At 38.7% G+C, this 22,392-nt stretch overlaps 3 protein-coding genes across 4 annotated transcripts in view; all 3 read right to left on the bottom strand.

Moving 5' to 3' along the window:
• Positions 1-22,392, bottom strand: part of LOC139135890 (actin nucleation-promoting factor WASL-like) — a 570,409-nt gene that overhangs the window by 318,441 nt on the left and 229,576 nt on the right. The window lies entirely within an intron of this gene.
• Positions 783-5,607, bottom strand: LOC139135867 (enoyl-CoA delta isomerase 1, mitochondrial-like). The gene is made up of 2 exons (XM_070703617.1): positions 5,248-5,607; positions 783-1,729 (listed from the first exon to the last, which is right to left on the bottom strand). The coding sequence occupies exons 1-2, from the start codon at positions 5,545-5,547 to the stop codon at positions 1,109-1,111; spliced, it is 921 nt and encodes a 306-aa protein (XP_070559718.1). The 5' UTR covers positions 5,548-5,607; the 3' UTR covers positions 783-1,108.
• LOC139135864 (chondroadherin-like protein) lies at positions 15,091-21,005 on the bottom strand. The gene is made up of 2 exons (XM_070703613.1): positions 20,920-21,005; positions 15,091-19,284 (listed from the first exon to the last, which is right to left on the bottom strand). Exon 2 carries the CDS (start codon positions 19,205-19,207, stop codon positions 16,115-16,117), a length of 3,093 nt encoding a protein of 1,030 aa, XP_070559714.1. The 5' UTR covers positions 19,208-19,284; positions 20,920-21,005; the 3' UTR covers positions 15,091-16,114.

Raw genomic sequence — 22,392 nt, 5'->3', positions numbered from 1 at the left:
TTATACTTACTTGATGAATATATTAATCATCGCTACCTAATTGGTGACAAGTGTAATGTATCATTTCTGCAAACAAAGGCATGTCCCAGGGAATTTATCACCTATTGATACATGGTAGTGCATCGGGATCGGGGGGGGGGGGGGGGGGGGATGTGTGTTTGAGGGAAACGGGGGGGGGGGGGGGGAGGATGTGTGTTTGAGGGACAACATGATAGAGGAATGCATCATAGGGGCAACCTATTAGTACATAGACATGGTACTGCATTGGGATGGGAGTTGGGGGGAGAGGATGTGTGTTTGAGGGGCAACATGATAGAGGAATGCATCATAGGGGCAGTGGTCAGGATTATCTTAAGATAGCAAATTCAAGACCTGGTACATGTGCGAGTCAGATTAAGAAGCAGCGTATTCATTAAAACAGGATGGTAAGTTCGAGACGCCAGCATAGTGTTGTGTTCTTGAACTTGCCACTCTACTCCTCACTGCATCATCTGGTAATAGGTGAGAGTGGGTACCTTATCCTGTTGAATGATGGATACAACTTTATAAATATTTTACATAAATGAAATGGTCCCCCTTGTCATATCTATATTGATTGTGATTCACAAGTTACTGTTAAGTAACAGTATCAATGCACTTGTTCTTTTCACATGAAGACATTAATTAGCATGATTGGGAGAATTAAGAAAGTGTAAAGTTGCATGGACTAATTTGTGAAAATAATTATTGCCTCAAAATAAAGCATACACCCTCTACAATGAAAGACTAATTTTCTTTTGCTGTACGATTGTAAAAAGTTTAATCACTTTGTATAATTCAATGTTCATAACTCTGCAATTGACGCTCCACAACACAAGAAAGCCTGCACGGTAAATTTCACACATACACCCATTGCTGTGAAATATTCTGCATAATATGATAATTTTTAATGCCTGCAATACATCAATGTTTTGCAAGGATCCACTTCAATGAAACAAATCTATTGAAAGTAGCACCATTTATTGTTTTATATTAAAATGCAGTGTGGAAAGACCACCACTGATGTGTTCTGTAAATACCAGAATACATGATTAGTGTGTCGTTAAAATTTGAGTAAATTCCAATACTTCTATTTGCTCTTCTTGCTAAGGTTTTTGTAGTATTGGCCAAGAATCTTTTGGATGTCATCTGACAAAATGAAGGCCAGAAATTGATCAAGTTCAGATTTTCTATAAGATACCGATGATATTTTGTCCAACAGAGATTGCCTCATTGCTAACTTTGTTATGGTCCTGGCATTGTCATTAATGCTTAGCCACTTCTTCAAAACCTGTACAGCTCTTGGCAGAAGTTCTTCACCAGGACATAGTTCATCTAGAAGACCTACTTTCAATCCAGACTGACAGTTGTATTTCTCTGCAGATAGCCAAATCTTTTCATTCCGTCGATGACCGACAACATTGCTGACACTGGAGGTAATCCAAGGTGGTGACGGTAGGCCTAATTCAACTGCGTTCATTGCAAGCTTGAAGTCTGGAGATGACGTCATGATTCGGTAGTCACAGAACTGTGCGATAGCACAACCACCTGCCATGGCATGGCCATTGATGGCGGCGATTGTGACCAACTTAGTACCATACAAATGAATCCAAAGGTCTTGGAAATTCCACCAAAGTTCTCGGAGGTTGTCTTCTTTCGCTTGATACACTTCACTGATGTCAAGGCCTGCACCAAATACTCTTGGAAGTGCCTATAATGAGTAAATTTTGTAGAGTCAGAGCTATACTTCTGTTTGTTCTTTAACCCTTTCACCCCCAGTTCCCCGTATACAGGTCCAACTTTACCATAGAAAACAATGGATTTGGGACAAACCATGGTGGTGAAAGGCTTAAAAGGGCTAGTAGCTGTTACCTTAATCATGTATATCAAATGCAAGTTCATATTCTACTCCCCAAAACATGTCAAAACATGTTGAAATGCTATTTAGCGTGTCAACACATCATCTATACATGTAAAATGCACTGTTTTTGTCTGCATTGGAATTCTGGTCCTGACCAGAATTCACTTGTTAACAACAGCAATGCAGTTAACTCATGTACACAGCTTGTTGACAAGCTGAATACTTTTTATCTCAACATGCTTTTAGGAATTGAACAAGAAACTATGGTTGACATCAAAAACAAATGTTGTAATCAAAACATCAAAAGTACTACATCTCCTGGCCCTTTAATGTAAAGACAGACAGACAGGCACAGAAATATGAAGCTTACAACAAGCAGTTACAGAAGTGGAGATCTTTTGATCAAACAATTTCAAATGAGCTAAAATTTTTAAAACATTTCAACAAATCATGATAAGATTGCCTTTAGGAACCTGCTGTAAGATAAACAATTTCAGTGAAAATAAATTACAATCAAAACGGAGACAATTATTAAAGGCGCCCTTCTAAATCCCTGGTTCTTGCATTAGCAAATGTGTCAACAGCCCATTAACAGTTTGTCATTTTTTGTTTTCCATTAAATATTTTATCAAGTAAATAATATTTATATTAGATAAATCTGATAATTGAGTTGGGGCTTTAAAGTGGCCAGAAAATTAACATGGGCAAAGATTAAGTTTAATCACTATTGAGGCCAATCTGATTAGCTTCATTCAAAGGAATCTGATCACCAAATTTGAAAGGTATGATAACAGGTTTACGAAAGGAAGACTTCTGAAAAAATGATAAAAATTCAAGTTTCATAGAATATGCAAATGTAATGCAAATATGGCATAAAGAGAAAGTTTTGTGATTTTTGTTATGAAACTTTTCTTTGTTATGATAGTGTTTTAACCTACTCCCTTTAAGATCTGGATAGTAAAGTCTCACATCTTGATCCTTGTACCACGAGGGACTGACCTAGGTTGTCTAATAACACACCACATGCTCATTCCGTGTCGCGATTCGCCAGAATATGTCACGTGACGAGAAAATAGATACGTCTAGTCCCCACCGGATCGACAAAAGTGACGTCAGAGGGTATTTTTTGAAAAGCTATTCCCTAGGGAAATAGTTCTGACCAAATTTGGAAAAGTGCCCGGTCACGTGACCGTAGTGTCGTCTGCAGCTTTGCAACAATGGCGGGTGACTAGGACGTGATGTGCATCCGGAATAGGTGACGACACATTCTCTGAAACAGATTTCCCCTTCCAACATTTTCAACATTCTAACAGCGTAGGAACTTGAACAGCTAATCGACGGAAAAGATTAAAGTACAACTAAGGATGTCGCTAGGTATGCTTAGAATATTTTTTGAAAGAAAGTAGTACCACGTACAACTGAAACCGCTGTGGAAACATCGCCCAGTAAACTTGTCACAATGGATTGTTGCAGTGCAAAATATATAAACACATTAAAAACTATATAACAATACAACATGAGCATGTGGTGTGTTATAAAACACCTATAGCCTGGTCTTTATTTGGGCTATAGCGCTCGTCTATTACCCCTCGTGGCCGTGTGTTACCAGAAACACATCGCTATACCCCTCGGCCTACGGCCTCGGGAAATAGCGATGTGTTTCTGGTAACACACGGCCCCTCGGGGTAATAGACGGGCGCTATAGCCCTCTTGACCAGGCAATAGGTGTTTACTAGAACATTGTATGCCGTGAATGCCAGACCTTAAAAAGTCCTCAGATATTGAGATTGTCGATGTATAGAAATCAAGGCATTAGTTCTAATATACATTCTTTCAAACTACTGTCTATGCAGGCTGAACAATTCATCAGTGTATGGGTGCCTACACACAGCTGAATCTTTCAGTCTAGGGTCTATGGTGTCACACTCAATGGGTGCCTGAAGACAGCTGAATCTTTCAGACTAGGGGCTACAGTATCACACTCTATGGGTGTGTGAAAACAGTTGAATCAGTCTTGGGTCTATGGTGTCACACTCAATGGGTGCCTGAAGACAGCTGAATCTTTCAGACTAGGGTCTTTGGTGTCACACTTTTTTTTTTAGATTACTGAAACTGTCAGTGATTTTCTAATTACCACATTTTGGCATCAAAAATCAATTTTTGCTGCTGTAATGGCATATGTATGTATAAGGGAAGAGAGTGAACATAGGGGACAACGTGACTGAGAGGGCAGACAGTAACTGAGAGGGCAGACAGTAACTGAGAGGGCAGACAGTGACTGAGAGGGAAGACAGTGACTGAGAGGGCAGACAGTGACCGAGAGGGAAGACAGTGACTGAGAGGGCAGACAGTGACTGAGAGGGCAGATAGTAACTGAGAGGGCAGACAGTGACCAGGAGGGCAGACAGTAACTGAGAGGGCAGACAGTGACTGAGAGGGAAGATAGTGACTGAGAGGGTAGACTGTGTCTGAGAGGGCAGACTGACTGAGAGGGTAGACAGTGACCGAGAGGGATGACATTGACCGAGGGGGAAGACAGTGACTGAAAGGGAAGACAGTAACTGAGAGGGCAGACAGTGACTGAGAGGGAAGATAGTGACTGAGAGGGTAGTCAGTGACACAGAGGAAAGACAGTAACCAAGAGGGAAGACAGTGATACGAATGAGGGGGAAGACAGTGACTGAGAGTGCAGAAAGTGACTGAGAGGGCAGACAGTGACTGAGAGGGCAGACAGTAACTGAGAGGGCAGACAGTGACTGAGAGGGAAGACAGTAACTGAGAGGGCAGACAGTGACTGAGAGGGAAGATAGTGACTGAGAGGGTAGACTGTGTCTGAGAGGGCAGACTGACTGAGAGGGTAGACAGTGACCGAGAGGGATGACATTGACCGAGGGGGAAGACAGTGACTGAAAGGGAAGACAGTAACTGAGAGGGCAGACAGTGACTGAGAGGGAAGACTGTGACTGAGAGGGTAATCAGTGACACAGAGGAAAGACAGTAACCAAGAGGGAAGACAGTGATACGAATGAGGGGGAAGACAGTGACTGAGAGTGCAGAAAGTGACTGAGAGGGAAGACAGTGACCATAAGGGTAGACAGTGACTGAGAGGGCAGACTGACTGAGAGGGCAGACAGTGACCAAGAGGGAAGACAGCGAACAAAGAGGAAAGACAGTGACTGAGAGGGAAGAGAGTTAAATGAGAGCGTAGACAGTGACAGAGAGTGCAGGCTGTGGCTTAGTGGTAAGACAGTGACTGAGAGGGACAACAATGACCAAGAGGGAAGACAGTAAATGAGAGTGAAGAATAGACACAAACATTATGAATAAGTTCAAAAGTTAAATATAATAAACAAAAATAGAATAATTACCGATGTCAGTACAATTCCTCTACAATTTGGATCATTTTCAAGTCTTTTGATGTGAGTCACAAATGCCTTGATAAATTCTAATGATATACTATTAACTGGTGGACGATTCATCCTCATAATTGCAATGCCTTCTTTTTGATTTTCTTCACTGATATCAATTTCAATTAGATTTTGTGAGTTGCTAAGATTGCGAGTGATGACTTCATGTTCCAAGACTCTTGGTTGATGCAGTTGTTTGGTGAATGATGAGTTGGCAACAAGCAAACCATTTCGCCGCAAGTATCGTATGATAGCAGTCATTTTATTACGTTGTTGATGCTATACAGCTACTGATGCTTGACTTAATGGTAGGCAAAGACCCTGCAACGCAATCAGGAAAGAGAGTATGAAACACGTTTACTGTCGATTAGGCCAATGAAAACAAATTGTGTAGTTCCGGTAACCCTACCTAGCCTATTTTAAACCCCCGACCCTAGACTTTTTATGGGTTTGTCAACATGAAAGTAACACAAATTGTACTTTGAGAAAATTCCTTTCAAAAAAGTAAAACTTCACAAGAGTTGGAGAGATATGACGTCATCTTTTGAAAAAGTCTAGCCTTAGCAAGCCTATTCTTGTCAGCAACATGGCGAGCTATTCTGCATGCTGTACCAAACACAAAGTGACTTCAATATCATTTCAATATGGGAAAAATTGAACAGAATCAGTTGTGCAAACAGTTGCAATTTACTTGCATGCTTTATTGATTTTTTTTGGTGAAATAAAAAAAAGGGGAAAATAATTTTTTTCCTACCTACCTACCTTATTTTTAAAAAGCATGTTATGGGAACCACACAATTTTGGGGGGCCTTAGGATACAGGTTAGCTAGTGTATAAAGAATGTGAAGACCCCTAAAATCCCTTTCATGATACATTAGCTGGGTCATCCATCAAAAAGCAGAAACTAAAAGGGAGGACATAGAAGGATGGCAAAGGACAAAGAAGGCCAAAAAGAAACATTTTCTGTACGTAATTAGGTGAAGGGCAACATTTTCCGCCCAGGATAAGATGTAGATCTATATTATCACCCTATCAACACATCAACACAGGGGGCTCAGTATAAGCTACCAAAGCTGGACAAGTTCAGCCACACAGTAACCTGGCTTGCGGAACAGCAAGAAACTGTGCCCCGATATGGAGGTTATTTACCTCTATGGCCCAAACTATCCCTCTACCCAGACAAAATACATTCAAGAAAGATGCACTTGAATGTGTAGACTAGCAGTGTGATAATTTGTGAGCTATTCTGCTGGTAATTTTACATTTTAAGTGTTATTTATGGTTTTATTTCAACCAAACAGTAGTGTTTAAGTAATATTGTCATTTACTCTTTGCATTCCTGAACAGAGACACAAACAACATCAAAACACAGTCGCTTGTGTTCAATACATGGCAAGGCTGCTGTATGCATTAGAAATGCATGTACTTTCATGCATAGAGGCCTACCCTGTGTATCAAACCACAAGCAACTGAAATGAAGCGACTGTGGGCACAGTGGTAGGTCCAAGGTAGAACCGTATCTTTTTGCAGCGTGTAGTAGTATTGACTGTAGCTGCTGTGCTGTAGCTGGAGGTTTTGCCTGGGTATTTGGGTTATTTGCCGTCCCACCAAAATACCCAGGCAAAACCTCGAGCTACAGTACTGCAGCTAGATGACGGCCGATAGCTCTTCGTCACTTCGGGTACAAGTCATATGTTGGGAGTGCTCGGCCAGTACTAGCTCTGCGTCGTATGTTTGAGCCCTGCTACGCTAGATGCTAGAAACCGATTGCTGAACTCTCCCGCCAGATAGAACGTTAAAACAGGCGGCGATCGCTTTTTTCACAATCGATGGATCGTCAAACAGTGACCTGTTCAGACCTTGAGACGGTTGACCTAGCCCTGCGTACAGGTCTGTGTGTTCCCGGCGTTATACGGCCTCCACCACCGAGGCCGTATAACGCCGGGAACACAGACCTGCGCAGGGCTAAGGTTGACCATGCGTTTGACGACCGTGTAAAATTGATATTTTAGCCCGTGGAATTCGAAGGAATAGGCTTTTATCTTGTTTCTACTATACGCATTACCTTAGCTTAGAGATCTAGAGCCAGGTGATATACTTACGTGAGGACAAGATTACCTGCAAGCTTCTCGTCGCAGCCCAGACGCTGTACAAACGCAACACGCATGCGCGAGTGTATCTCTGGACTCTACATGGCGTGCACAAGTTTCACACACCATAGCCCTCTGCGTGAAGGTAAAGTGAAGTAAGCCTTTATTGAAATCGTATCCCAGTTGGGATCTTGATCATAAAGTACAATAAAGGTTTTGCAAAGACAACAATGAAAGAGTATATATATATATATATATATATATATATATATATATATATATATATATATATATATATATATATATATATATATTCATCAGCTGTCATTGACTGGTTCAAGGGGATACGAGGTAAATCAAAATGTAGATTCATTACATTTGACATTGTCAACTTCTATCCATCTATCTCAGAAGATCTCTTGCGTAAATCACTTGATTTTGCGAGAGAATATACTTCAATTTCTGATGAAGTGGTCGATATCATAATGCACTCGAGAAAGACCCTCCTTTTTGACGACATAACACCCTGGATTAAAAGAGAGAATAAGGATTTATTCGATGTGGCGATGGGCAGCTTCGATGGTGCTGAAATATGCGAGCTGGTGGGTCTGTATATACTTAACACACTCGCCAAAAAGTATGATAAGAATCATATCGGCTTATACTTTTATTATTATTATATTATTATTATTACACTTTATTTAAAGAGGGTAATCTGATTACAGTAAAGTAATTGTAATTTCCATCAGAGCCCTCATGAAAGAAGGCAAAATACACAAACAAATCATCGAATAAACAAAAACGTATGGAATAGACGAATAGAAGATGTCGAAGACAAAGGAAAAATACCGGGATGACGGGCTTGGTGTACTCAAAAATATCACGGCCAGCAAGGCGGATAAGATCAGAAAGGAAATCACGAAGATATTTCGTGACATTGGCCTGAAAATCACGATCGAGACAAACCAGAAGATTACAAACTTCTTGGATGTGACATTTAATCTGAACGACGGCAAGTTCTACCCGTATCGTAAACCGAACGACCAAACAATGTATGTCCATAAGCAGTCTAATCACCCGCCAACCATTATTAATCACAAACCTGACGCAATAAGCAAACGCATCTCAACAATATCTAGTGATAAGGGCATCTTTGATAAATATAAAGGGCGATACAATACAGCTAGGCAAGCGGCTACACCGAACAAATTAAATTCACCAAGACCAACCAATCAGCGAGGAGAAGCAATAACAGGAAGCGTCATATCACGTGGTTCAACCCCCCTTTCAGCAAGAACGTGGAAACAAACATCGGCAGGAAATTTCTCCAACTTGTCGATAAATATTTCCAAAGGGGTCTAAACTTCACAAGATCTTCAACAGAAACACAATTAAGTGAGTTATAGCTGTATGAGGAATATGGCAAGTATAATCAAATCGCACAATAAGAGGGTAATCTCCGGAGAACAGCGTAAGGACCAACCAGCTGATTGCAATATTGCAGGGTTAAGTCAGCATGCCCCTTGAAGGGTAACTGTCAAGTCAAAGGCGTGGTGTACAAGGCCAACGTATCAACGGAGGGCAACGGAGAGAGGGTTTACATCGGCCTCACTGATAACACCTTCAAGACGCGCTACACTAATCACATGAAGTCGTTCCGCAACGAGAGATACAAAAACGACACCGAGTTATCAAAATATGTATGGAACTTAAGAAATAAGGGACAAGACTTTGACATTTCATGGTCAATCATTGATAAAGCATTGAGCTACTCTAACATGAACAAGCGATGTAATCTTTGCATATCAGAAAAGCTGCATATTATCAATGCTGACAAATCTACACTGTTAAACAAACGCTCTGAGTTGGTTTCAAAATGTCGCCACCAAAACAAATATTATTTATCGAATTTTAACACTACCTACAAATAGAATGGTTCGTCCCGATCATATATGTAAGAGTGTCGAGCTAGTAATCATTTCACTCTATCTGAGGATTGCAAGATGCTGAAACTTAAGTAATAGATTTCATTACTTTGTACTTGAAGTAATCTGTTTATTTATAACGCTCTGCTTTTTGCATTGAGCACTGTAATTTCCCTCGAGGACATCTGTATACTTCAGTATATATATATATATATATATATATATATATATATATATAATATATATATATATATATATATATATATATATATATGAGGTCAACATATTACAGGTTCATAAATAGTTTACTTTGTCTTTTTCATTTTGTCTTGTCTGAGTTTAAAACATGTATGTATGTATTTTCCCAATTCACATAGTGATGCTTTATCTGTCCTTGAAAAGATGCTTATAAGGTCTTGTGTGCCTCTGAATGCGTTTTTACAAATGTTTAGTTTACTGAAAAAATCATGTCTAATGTCTGTGTAGCCTTTGCAATGAAAAAGAAAATGTATCTCATCTTCTACTTGTTTGTTTTGTATGATATGTGTTGCTTTTCGGTCTATAAACGCCACTAGGAAAACTCTGAATGGCGAAAATACGAGCAGACCTCCCAACGCACTTCAAAAATGATCGCTAAGTTGAATATGGCAAGCTAAAAGTTGCAATATTCTTGAAAACCTATTTCTTTTTTGTGAAAACCATTCTTATTGTAGAAAACCATTTCTCTTTGTAAAAAAAATCCATAGATATGAACTTTAAACTTGTTTTCCAATTAAAACAGTGGTGTCTAAAAATATAATATTGACTATTAAAAATGATAAAAATTGCCAAAACTGTATGAATTTTTAGCATCTAATTTGTGCACCACCGTGTTCTTGACCGTACAGAGAACGCGGAGGCAAAAAAGACCGCATCCTTCTGCGATCTGGTATTCGAGAATGGCGGGCCGAAAAATCTGGGCGACAGTGTGAATTAACAAAAAAAAACCAGTGTGATGCTAGGATGCTAGGATGCTGAAGTAGTGTCTTATTATTTTTTTTCAATCAAATGTTCTAAGCCCCTATTACTGAGTGCGGATAAAAAAATCTTAATTATATTGGATTTAACCAGAGGATCGGACCAGTTTATTTTCTCTGCGTGGCATAGCCCTGCGTACAGGTCTGTGTGTCCCGGCGTTATACGGCCTCCAAAACGGCCTACACTGTACGTAATCATGATCAGTTGCCCTACCACCACCACGTGGCACGTCAAGGTACATGCCATAGGTAGGGTATGTAGGTGTGGATGAGTGCATCATGAATGTGTGTCAGTGCTGTTTGACATCATATCATGGACATAGAGCTGTTGATTGCATGCATGTACTGTGATTCACAGTAGCATCTGAAATTCAATTATGTATATTATCTTGGAGTTGTTCCGCTTTATTAAATCACGTTTTAAAACTATTTTCCAGAATCGTCTTATTTTCCAAGGCAATTCACAGATGTATTCTGCCTAGAGATTTCGCCATCCAGGAGTTCACAAATGGAAAAAGTACTCACCATTCAGCTGACAAAGGAAAGAGGTGTTATACGTCCAACGGCATCATGAGTGTCATTCCCAGTGGTAAGTTCATTAAATTTGGTGAGTAAATGATGTGGTTCATCCAATGATGCTACCAATAATACAGCTCCTAGTTGATGTCCCCCCAAGATGTGATAATGGGAGTCAAACAGGATTAGCTGAAAATAAAAAAGATGTTAATGATCAACAGTGATTGATATTGTGTGTCTTTGTGAATTGTGATCATTTACACACATCAACTTGCATAAGTGGTGAAAATTAACATCTACAGCCAGAATTATATTGCACTTGTGTCAACATAATAGTCATGACATTTGCAGATGGTTTCGTAACTTTTATAATGTGAATGTGGTTACCTTGTTTTGATGTCTGTAGAACACCACACTCTGTCCCCTTTATACATATATTACAGTGTGGATGGTGTCGTGAAAACTGATGGTGCAGATGATGTAACAGACTTTGAGAAGTGTCGTGAAAATTGTTGTAAACAGGGCCTATCTCTTGATTGTATTGTGTAGGAAACCTGCAATGTAACACTGCCTGCTTGATGGTTAAATTCATTTCAAATGATTGGTTTGATCTATGTTGTTGAACATACCTGGAAGAAAGCAATATTATTATGGTAAGTACTGTAGAGAGATGCACTGGTATTTTCCTACTCTATAACAGTGCATGGCAATGCCCTTGGCTGCTCAATGAACAAGATGCCGACATTTAAGTCTCTTTAGCTTAACTCCTTGTATTTATTAGACGATGTTCATTGGCGCTGTGCAACAAATGTTACATATATGCTCTGTCAATGAAGTTCTGAAATGAGTCTTTAGCTTTGTCTTCAAAGTTTGGACATTTTAGGCAGAATGCAACAGTATACTACGGTAGCTGGTGATGTTTAGATGTGTATGAAAACATTTTTTTAATATTAATGTTGTATGATTTCATTTGAAAATATACTCTTTTATTATCTGAACTTCTCATTTTTAGCTCACATTTGGTTATACCAATGTGAGTTTATCGTATAAGCTGAAGTCGATGGCCTCGAGCTCTGTATGTATGTATGTGTGTATGTATGTATGTATGTACGTACAGTATGTCCGTAAACATCAAAAACATGCAAACCACTGCACATTTCAGCTTGGTATTTGGTGTGTGGATGCATCCTGGGCTATAGATGGGATTTTGTTCAAATGAAGTCTGCATTGCCAAAATTATGCAAATGAGCTTACAAAATGTGAAAATGGTAAAGAATTAATATCTCGAGAACCGCTGTTTTTATTGCTTTGAAAATTTGTGTGCAAGTACCTTAGGTGAACCTTATACAATTTTATGAATATTGTGAAGATATCCTTAATTTTTATATTTTTACTGAATTTTTTGGTGATTTTTCTCATTTCAGTAAAAATTCTTCTTCTCTTAAACCGCCAGCCCAATCGCTCTCAACTTTGGGTTAGATTTTTGCGAGGGTGTTACGCTTCTAATTTGTTGAAATTATGAAATGTTAGAAATTTTAGCAAAAGTGACTTAAATAAATCTTTAGCCACCATTGAATGCACCATATATTTTTATCGAGGAAAAAATGTGATTTTATTCCATATGATGACTCTTAATTTTGATTGTCAACGGTAATTCGTACAGAATGACCACTCCTACTATTACAATCGACGAACCATTTGCCAAGAATGCGCACAACATTGCGCAGTGGATTTTTGCAGCGTCTGGTCGCAGCCGCAAATTAGCAAATTGATTCTAGGTGGCGCTCTTTATTTTCCACAATATTTTAATCCGAACTGTTCACAAGCATCACAACACAATAATGTTTGCACGTCTGCACCACATATAACATGTTATACAGTACCGAGGTTCGGCCTTCGGCCTCACAGTGTCAGTCACTTCCCATCCGACGACGATCTACGAAACGTTCCGTACACCTGTGGTCTGCACAGGCATGTGTTCATCTGAGAATATCTACTTGGTTAACTTTGTCTTGTTTGAGTGATTAGATTTTAGAAAGTTCACTTACAATAACGCAGTTTCAAATGATAATGGTGAAGGCGAAAGCACAAATGTTCAAAGGTCCCGACCGACACAAATTTGGTCAATGTAAAGCAGTATATCCACGGTAAGCCCCAGCTAGTTATTTTGTGTCTGTATATCCCTATGCATTGTGGAATCTTTGTTTATCCCTGAAGAATTGTAGAGTCCATACATCAGATAAACAAAAAATCAAAGAAAACAAAGTAACGCCACTTGTCTAACCAAACTTAGTAGGATTCAGTTCTTCAGAGATTTTTTGACAAAAACTGATGATAAGTATCTTGTCCCCAACGAAGCATGGATAAAGCAAGTTAAAAATATCTCTATATTACGGTACAAAGTAAAATGATGGTATTAGTGTCTCTTATTTTTACTCTGATTGTGGCTCTGGGCGGGACAAATAGTGACCATCGTTTAAAACATTCATGGGCTTTCAAAGTCTTTTTACGTATTGGACTCTGTGATGTCTTGAGTCTTATTGGAACTTTGATCTATTTCAAAGTAATTCAAACATATACAATTTTGCGATAAACCAACTAGTCTTGCAAGTGCGCGTTCTGATGCATGTGCAGCGTATTTAGCCAACGTTTAATTTTCTCAAATATGCAAGTGACCATGGCGTGGCTTTGTCTACCACTAGCAGACGCATCCCCCTATCGAAATTGCCTTTTCCATTCTCTCTTGTGCTCTCTCAGGGCATTGGAAATATCTTGTGAATCGCGAAAAGGCTTGGTCGCTTAATTCTTCTAAATCGGTTGATGTGTGATACAAACAAAAGTGGTGATCAGAGGGCATTTAAAGATGTTCACAGCCAAGACTGATCACTTCTACCTTTTCTGTCATACTTTAGATCGTTGCCAGCAGCACATCGATCGATCTGGTGTTGATGCAGCGGATTGGCACTATCTCCAGCCTTATGCGTGACTTTTGTTATCTGACCGCAGTGGGCACTTCTCTGGAGTGTTTATTTGATCCATACTGCATATTCGCTAATATCTTCGTAAGGTGAACAAATAGATACAAAATGAAACTAATTTTAAACAAACTGAATAGCTTTTACGTACATTTTTACTTTAAAGACAAATCTTTTCCCGAAGTGAAGCTTTCTATGACATCCAAACTCAGCATTCAGTATGTGGTTCTAACATTTAACATTCCAAAAGACAAATTTATACTTCTTGTTCGAAATATTCAAATTAGACTCTCTACATATGAATTTGCAAAATCCTAAATTTCACTATTATAACAAATAGCGGGTATACTAGTTGAATCAAGTATTCAAAACCTACCCATACGACAGAAATGCCTTCAAAGTTCCTAATTACTGATGAATCGAGAAAAGTCCTTTGCCCCTTTATCGCCAAATTCCTCAATGTCTTCATTAACTCAACACATCTCAATTTAACGATACATGAATACTAAATAATGAAGAGAACACAGCGAGTAACGTTCCACTGGCAACAAGTATGTACGCTTGGTTTTCAGCAATATCTACAGTTGTCAACGACTCATTGATCCAAAAGTACTGCTCTCATGGTGTCATACCAATAATTGTTATCCAGGGGCCGTGAATAATTGACAACCAAACTTATTGCATTTGACCTCATGCAAAATCAAACGACGAAATGAAACCTTAATTGTTATGATGTTAACTGCTCTCATACGAGATAGATTCCCGAAAGAGCTCGAGGTTGTTTGAAAAATAAAAATCCTAACGCGTCTATACATTCCAAAGTAAAATGTTAAAGGTGGTTGAGTATAATGCAAAGGTCTGTACATAGTTTTCATGGCGTAACTCTTGGTAGAGTGAATTTGGATACAATTATTGAAATAGAGCGAAAACACCCTTCTCCTAGGCAATATATGTTTTTTTCATATCAGTGAGCATTCAATTTAGTAACTGTCCGAGGAATTGCCCAACTGATAATCAATGATTTTCTTCGGCTAGAGCTTTGGATAGTGTTAACTCATCGTAAAATACAAAGACACGTAATATCAAAGGTCCTTGTTAAGAAGATATCATCCTAACCTATAAGACGAAAATATATTGCTCTAAAGAGAAGAAAGAGAAAACTTGTTTGAAACAAATGACGTATATAGGGAATTTGTCTCGTCACACACACACACAAACACACACACACACACACACACACACACACACACACACACACACACATATTCCACATGACTCATTTAATGATGTTGTAAGTTTTATATTTTGTGAATTTCCAACATAAGGTGTGTAACCTTATCTTAAATGCTACACTCATCAGACACACAGTAATCTAAAGTTGGTATGTCAACATGATCTAAAAATTAGCATAAGTTCAAGTAGTACTTAGTATCGGCTAAATAATCAATTCCTTGGCTTCAAACTTACCAACTTTTGTATCAGTGAAATCACTTATACTGTGCACGATCAAAACAATGCTGAATTTACGGCTGTTGTAAATTTGTTGAATTTCGACAACAATTCATAACTCAAGTTATTGCAGTGGTTGTAGCTTTCAAAAAAGAAGGTTAAAATTTACCTGTACTCAAAACTCGAAGGCTGACGGTGTTCTACTTGTTCTTTTTGTTGTAATGAGTGTTTTTTCCTGTTTACTTGTTTTGTTTTATTTTTGGTCATTTGAAGTTTTATATTTTGTGATTTTTTGTCAGGATTGCTTGGATAACGTGACTTAATTGCAATTTTAATTTTAGGACCACAGTGGAAATAATTTTTTTAACATTCTTGTGTAATCCTCGGCAAGTGTTTTTCACTGACTTTTACATTTTTTTTGAGTGAAGTCTTTTTTTGAGTTTGCTTTAAGCGTTAAGGTTCAATATAATCTCTTCAAGAATTGGATTAAGGTTGTATGCCCCTCCAAAGTAAAAGACTTAAACTTTTGCTCAAACTTTCCTGAATGAAACTTTCAACTATTCTTTTACCACATCGAGAATCAAAACCAAGGGTCACTCTGCAAGATGTGGTACTAGACAGACAAACTAAAATTTCTCGATATTTGAAATTCAAAATGGCCACCATCTTTGTGTTAACTCTATATGAAAAAAAAGTCAATTTTTGAAAAACTAAGACGGTAAAAACTTTACTTACTCAAAGAGCTTTAAAATGAGCTCCCCCTCCACACAAGTGGTAGTTCAGAGTAGAATTGATACAAATTTAAGGCCCGAATATCTGTCCCCAGTCGCGTTCTAAGCAAAGTTTGTTGCCCTATACTACTTTGCTTTGTCCTTTACGTTTATGATCGCGTCAATATTCATATATTGACCCTTGGTTTCCTTTTTGTTATAAGAAGGGTCAACTACGTCCCTTTTAGGCCGTGGGGTTTTCCCAAAAGTGGTGGCTGCGGCGTACACCAACTCGTCACCTCCTTTACCTCTATTAGGAGGAGCGGCAACAACGCCCTCAACGGACAATTGTGGATTTTCTGCATCTACATGACTCGTCGATATCTCTTCGCGTGTCTCGACATCATCATCAGCTTCCGTTTCCTTTGCAGTTGGCCAAATCATCTCTATGCTGTCATGACCAACACTATCTTCCTTCTTTTCGTCCTTCGCGTTCGAAGGAATTTTCTTCGCATTACGATACCTGTTGATAATACATATCGTAGCGGCCACTAAAATCATCGAGCAGGTCAACCCACCAATTAGTGATACGGTTATTATTACCGCCAAAGGATTTAATATAAATTCCTGTTCTGTTTCTGTTTCTGTTTTGTTGATTGGTAGTTCTAGTTCTATTTCTGTTTTGCTGGTTGATAGCTCTAGTTCTGTTTCTTTTTCTGTTTCTGTTTTGTTGGTTTGTTGGATGTTTGGCTTTAATTTCTCGTTTTCGTTGACTTCTAGATATCTGACAGCAATTTCATGTCCCTCAAGATTTGTAGCCACACACAAGTATGAACCTGAATTCTTAATTGCCACGGAAGGGAGCAATAGATAATCATCTTGCATCATCGTTGGTAAATCACCTGATTCCGCACTGGAAGTGTTGTCTGCAGACTTTGAGATACGCTTGTGCATTGGTGTTAGCCAATACACAGTTGGTTGTGGCCATCCTGTGACGTCACACTCTAATTCAACGCTGTCACCTGCATTAGCTGACACGTTCATCGCTGGTTTGTCGATGAGAGGAGGAATGCACGTCATATTTTGCGGCACAACATCGATGACACTAACGTTCAGGTAAGCTTCCGGATACTGACAGGTAAATCCGGTTAGACGTAAGTGGCGCTCATTTTCTGGCATCCATTTTCTGCACCCTTTGAGGCGACAGTCGCACGACCAAGGATTTTTATCCAATTCGAAGAAAACTCTTCGATCACAGAAAAAACACATTTTTGCCGGCAATGCAGATAAACGGTTGTTTCGTAGGTCTATATAACAACGCGTACAGTTTAAACCGTCCAAAGCATGTTCGTCGATTTCTGCCACAGCCATGCTGTCAAGAGCCAGCGTCAGGGAGTATTTGGGAGGAAGTCTTTCAAATGCTCTTGCTTCTATTTTCGTGACAGGGTTTCCACCAAAATGTAGACTTAAATTAACATAGTACTGAGTGTTGAACATTGATGGAAAGAATACAGGAAGGCTGTGAAGTCGGTTGTAGCTGAGATCTATAGTTGAAATGTTTGAAAAAATTCTTAAATCGTTCGGCTCGATGTCTGTGATAAAATTATGTGAGAGCGACAGAACTTGCAGCCGATGAAGAGACGTTGTGTTTGGTGGTCGCAAAAGTCGATTGTGATCTAAAAAGAGCCACCTAAGTTTATCTATGCCGAGGAATTGAGATGAAGCCAATGATGAAATATTGTTGTCACGTAAATCCAGGTATTGTAATGATGGAAGCCCATTAAAGACACTGGCGGGTAAACCAATCATTTTATTGCCTTCCAGGTTGAGATGCGTCAGTTCAGTAAGACCGGTGAAACTCTCGTCTGTTAATGCAATTTGGTTGCTACCAAGAAATAAATGTCGTAAAGAGGAATAATTATTCAATTTCTCGGGCACAGAAATTAAACTGGAAGACTGAGAGTCTGTTGAGCGACTGAAGTTCAGGGCAGAAAACGATGTGAGTTTGTTGTGATCCAAGTACAACTTCTGAAGATTGCTTAATCCAGTAAAAGCAGACAGAGATCCGTCTTCTAATCGGTTATAGGAAACACGCACACTCGTAACATTCGGCATTCGCTGGAATAAGTCTTCAGGCAGGAATGCTATGCGATTATGGGACAAAATCAGATCGATGAGTTCGGGTAAGTGTTTTAAATCGTCAATGTCTGCTATATTGTTATTAGCAAGGTTGATGTGTGTCAGACGTGTCAAGTTTTCAATACGCGGCAGAGTTGTAAGATTATTATTGTTCAACTGCAGTTCTCTAAGGTTCGTAAGGTCGTCGAAAATGTTCCGTGGCAATGATGACAGCTTGTTACCTGCCAGGTGTAAAGCCGATAGATTATGTAATCCTGTAAAAGCTTCATCGGCAATGCTTTCTATGTTATTATCGGACAAGTTGAGGTTCTTAAGTACGGAAAGTTGGTGAAAAGCTTGGAAAGGTATTGCTAAGTAATTATTACAACAAAGATTCAACTCAACTATAGTCGACGGAAAAGCAAAAAACTTCGTTAATTGGTTGTGATCCAAAAACAACACCTCCAAACTTTTTAGTTCTTCAAAGGCCAATAGGGAATCGTCTATCAATTCGTTGTTAGAGAAGAACAAGTTTGTAACGTTTGGTATTCCCCAAAATGTGTCGTTGGACAAAAGTGTTATGCTGTTTTGTGACAAGTCCAAATCAGAGAGATTAGGTAAGTGTGGAAAAGAGTCAAGAGTACTGATATTATTCTTGGCGAGGTTAAGGGTTTTCAACATTACCATGCCGGCCACTGGTGGAAGACTTGTCAGCGTATTTTTCTTCAACTGTAGTGTTCTAAGATTCATCAAGTCTCTGAAAACATCCTCTGGTAATTTTGAAAGTTTGTTGCCTCTTAGTTGTAGAGCTGAAAGGTTTTGTAGTCCCTTAAATGTATCGTTTGCCAAGTCTTGTATGTTATTATAAGAAAGGTGTAGTGTTAACAGCGAGGAAAGTTCTTGAAAGGCTCGCGAAGGGATTGCATCCAGATTGTTATCACTGAGATCCAAAATAGTGGTTGTCGAAGGAATATCTTCCGGTATCGCCGTCAGGGATTGAGATCTGCAATCCACTTTGTTGTTTAGTGAACAAACACAGTGTGGTGGACACTGGCAGTTGTTCAAAGCGTTGATCATGTTTAACAGGAAGAAAAGGAAAAATCCCACTTTACTGTACATCATGGCCGCACAGCTACTTGTATGAGATGAATTAGTCCTGAATGCAACCAGGTTTCTGTCAGCACTCGACTTCGTATTATCTGTAAAAGTCGTAAAGGAAGATATAAAATAAAGGATACAGACTGAATACTGAAGACTGCGAAAAGGTATCATTAGATGACAGAAATTCATGTTTTCCTTATAATCGAAACTGTTGAACATGACTATCTACCTGAATCACGGTTTATTTTTTAATTCATAGTTTTTACCAACCGTACAAGGAGTCACTCAAATTAATGATGCAGCTATATACACACTATGACGAATTAAATAAATTCTAATATGTGAAGGAAAAGGTACAGATAATAGTGTCATTGATTGACCAAAGATAATGGAAAAATAACATGTGTAATTCGTTTAGTAGACTCGATATTGGTATTAGCCAGCTAAAAGGTGTGAAGCTTATACCCACAATATGTTGTAACACAGACAAGGAGTGGCTGTAACGGCAAAGTTCCGCTCTGTTTTGCCATAACTCACATTTTTGTCACACATTACAAGGTTTTATGTACTCTGACTTTTGCTTTAGAATTGTGACTCATTCTGCAGTTTCACTACAAAGTTTAGGTCGGCAAAGGCTTAATAAAAACGATGTGAGAGCGCTGGGTCGGCCTATTTTATGTCGGGTCTCATGGTAGGGTTGGGAGTCGACATAAATTTGTTGCGAGGCCCAAATTGTGAGTGAATGGTTTGTGTCGGACCTTGGTCCAGTTGACGCCGTAATAGGTGGCCAAGAGTGAGGTCGATTAGGGATTGAGAGACGGGAGATTCAAACACCAATTCGGACCGAAAGTTTTCTCATCACAATCTGTCGCCAGTCACAGAATTGGCTCCAAAGCTGAGCGTGAACGTAGCATTATTATAGTTGCGTACATCACTTTTAAAAGAGTATTACGAATCTATCTGCTTAAATTTAGTGATACAGCGATTTAATTAAACGTTAATGGCTGTCATGTGTCTGTAAAATAGATCAAGGTTCTCGATGGAAGATCCTGACAATAGCAGTCGCCGACTTGTCAGAGCGTCCTGAGTAATTTCTGACCATTAACTTCCACAATTTCAATTTATTGCCTCAGAAACTTGAAACAACACAATTCAAGCCCCACTGTAACCCTCTTACTTGTCAAACGTACAATTGTAAGACATAGTTTTGTCTGTTGTATTATTTGAAAGAATAGCTCATGAAAATCTAAAGTGAAACAAAACAATCCACAGTCTCAAATTTTCTTTGTTTGATGAGGAGGATACTGACGGACTATATGCGTAATGAAAAAAGAGACTTATTTTTGTTCATACTACAGTGTAATGTTATCTTTTCTGAGGAAATACATCAATTATTAAATTTCCGTCTCCCATCATTGGCTATCGGAGGATTAAAACAGTCTCTTACTCAGAGATATTGTTGCGATTTCATGAGAGTGTTACTGTCTCCGATGAATATTTGAACCGTTGAGTTCGGTGGCCCTACGTCTATTCCTCAAATTGCCTGTTCCAAAAACTACTTTTACATCATTTCATTCCGCTAAAGCTTACAGGGATGTGACGTCGGTAGGACACTTGAAAATTGTGCTTTCTACAGGTATATATATTTCCAGTATAGTTTTGAAGTTGGATATTATCAAGGATCAGTCTTTTTTCTGAAAGGAAGTCATTTGATATAAGAAATTTGTTCTTACCTTTGCGTATACTTTAAGCGACGTATTTGAATGTTGGCTAGCTTGACGTTTCTGCTGACGTAAACTAACCAGCCGCATGCGCAGTTCTAATTGTGTCGACATTTCTGTATAAATGCTCTGGTCTTAATTGATAAACGAGCGAATAAATTAATGGAGATATTCTCTCGGTCAGCTGGATACATAGATAAGCAGGCCAACTGTGCAAAAAGCAGGCCGTAAAATTGAGGAACTGCGTACCTGCACAAAGTAATTAAATCAGATATGAATAACGTGGTTTATTTTTAAGGCTGACCAACGTGAAATGAAACAACAAATAAAAAGTTGTAAGATGTTATTGCCAGAAAACAGATTATGACTCGAACATGCAGAATTTTTGTGTCACAGGAAAGACAACTCGTGAGTGTTTTGATTGAAAAAATGGATAGACTTTGCTTTCAAAATTTCCATCGATTAATTTTACTGGACAATCTTTCCTTCTATGATTTCAGAGGAACATATATGCTCATCTAAGTGAGTCTTATCCTAGTTAAACAGTTCAAGGGACAGTTACCTTTAATATGATACTTTTGAAAATACAGTGTCTCTCAACATTGCCTTTTTGGACTATTGTGAAATAAAAGTGTGACGGTTACAAAAAAACCCTGGTCCATTGTTTAGTCATACCATAAAGCACAATGAATCACAAGTATATCAGGACCGTTAGTGTCTTTTGTTTGTTAAATTTGAACTTAAAGATTTTATAAATAATTTGTTCACTCTGAATTCATACTGTAACAGTACTCTGTAAAATTTCATAAGAAATTGTTTGCTTTTTTCTGGTCATTCTGAGGAACATTTCGTACCAAACAGTCAATCGATTTACGCAGAATGGCTCTAACACAGAAACAACACAAAATACTCTCCTAAATGTTGAAAATTTCGAATAACTTGCATCAATTTGTCATGTGCTCGAGCTAGCTGCAGCGAGATTAAACAAACCAAGCAAAGAGTCCTAGCGTTAATTTAGCATCAAAATGCCATGATTGTTTCACACGACTAATGTGCCGTGTGACAACAATCGCCATTAATCCTGCATGCTGGAAACAAATCTTTGAACCCGGATTTCCTCCATAACGTATAATATCATTTTGAGATTTTCCTAAAACCAGAGTGCAATGGGATCGTAAGGAATGAAGCACTATGGAGTATGAGGTGTCTTGTTTGTGTATGACACTCCTTGTTTGTGCATGAAATTAACACAGTTCAAAAGTAGCATCAGAATTTTATTACGTTGACGAGTATGTACAAGTGCACATGGCTATTCAAAACGTCATCCCGCTTTCAGTACACTGTCAATTATTTCTGTTTTTAAATACTGATATACACATAATATAATTTGAAATAATTATTTATATCGAAGTAGGTAAAGAAAATTGTGTAGCAAAAACATACGCAACATTGGAAGAGGTGATTGTTGTAACTTAAATATAAATA

Source organism: Ptychodera flava, chromosome 6 (genome assembly GCF_041260155.1).
Source record: "Ptychodera flava strain L36383 chromosome 6, AS_Pfla_20210202, whole genome shotgun sequence".
Lineage (NCBI taxonomy): Eukaryota > Metazoa > Hemichordata > Enteropneusta > Ptychoderidae > Ptychodera > Ptychodera flava.
Note: the sequence above shows the minus strand (reverse complement) of the source record. Positions and strands in the feature narration are given on the sequence as shown.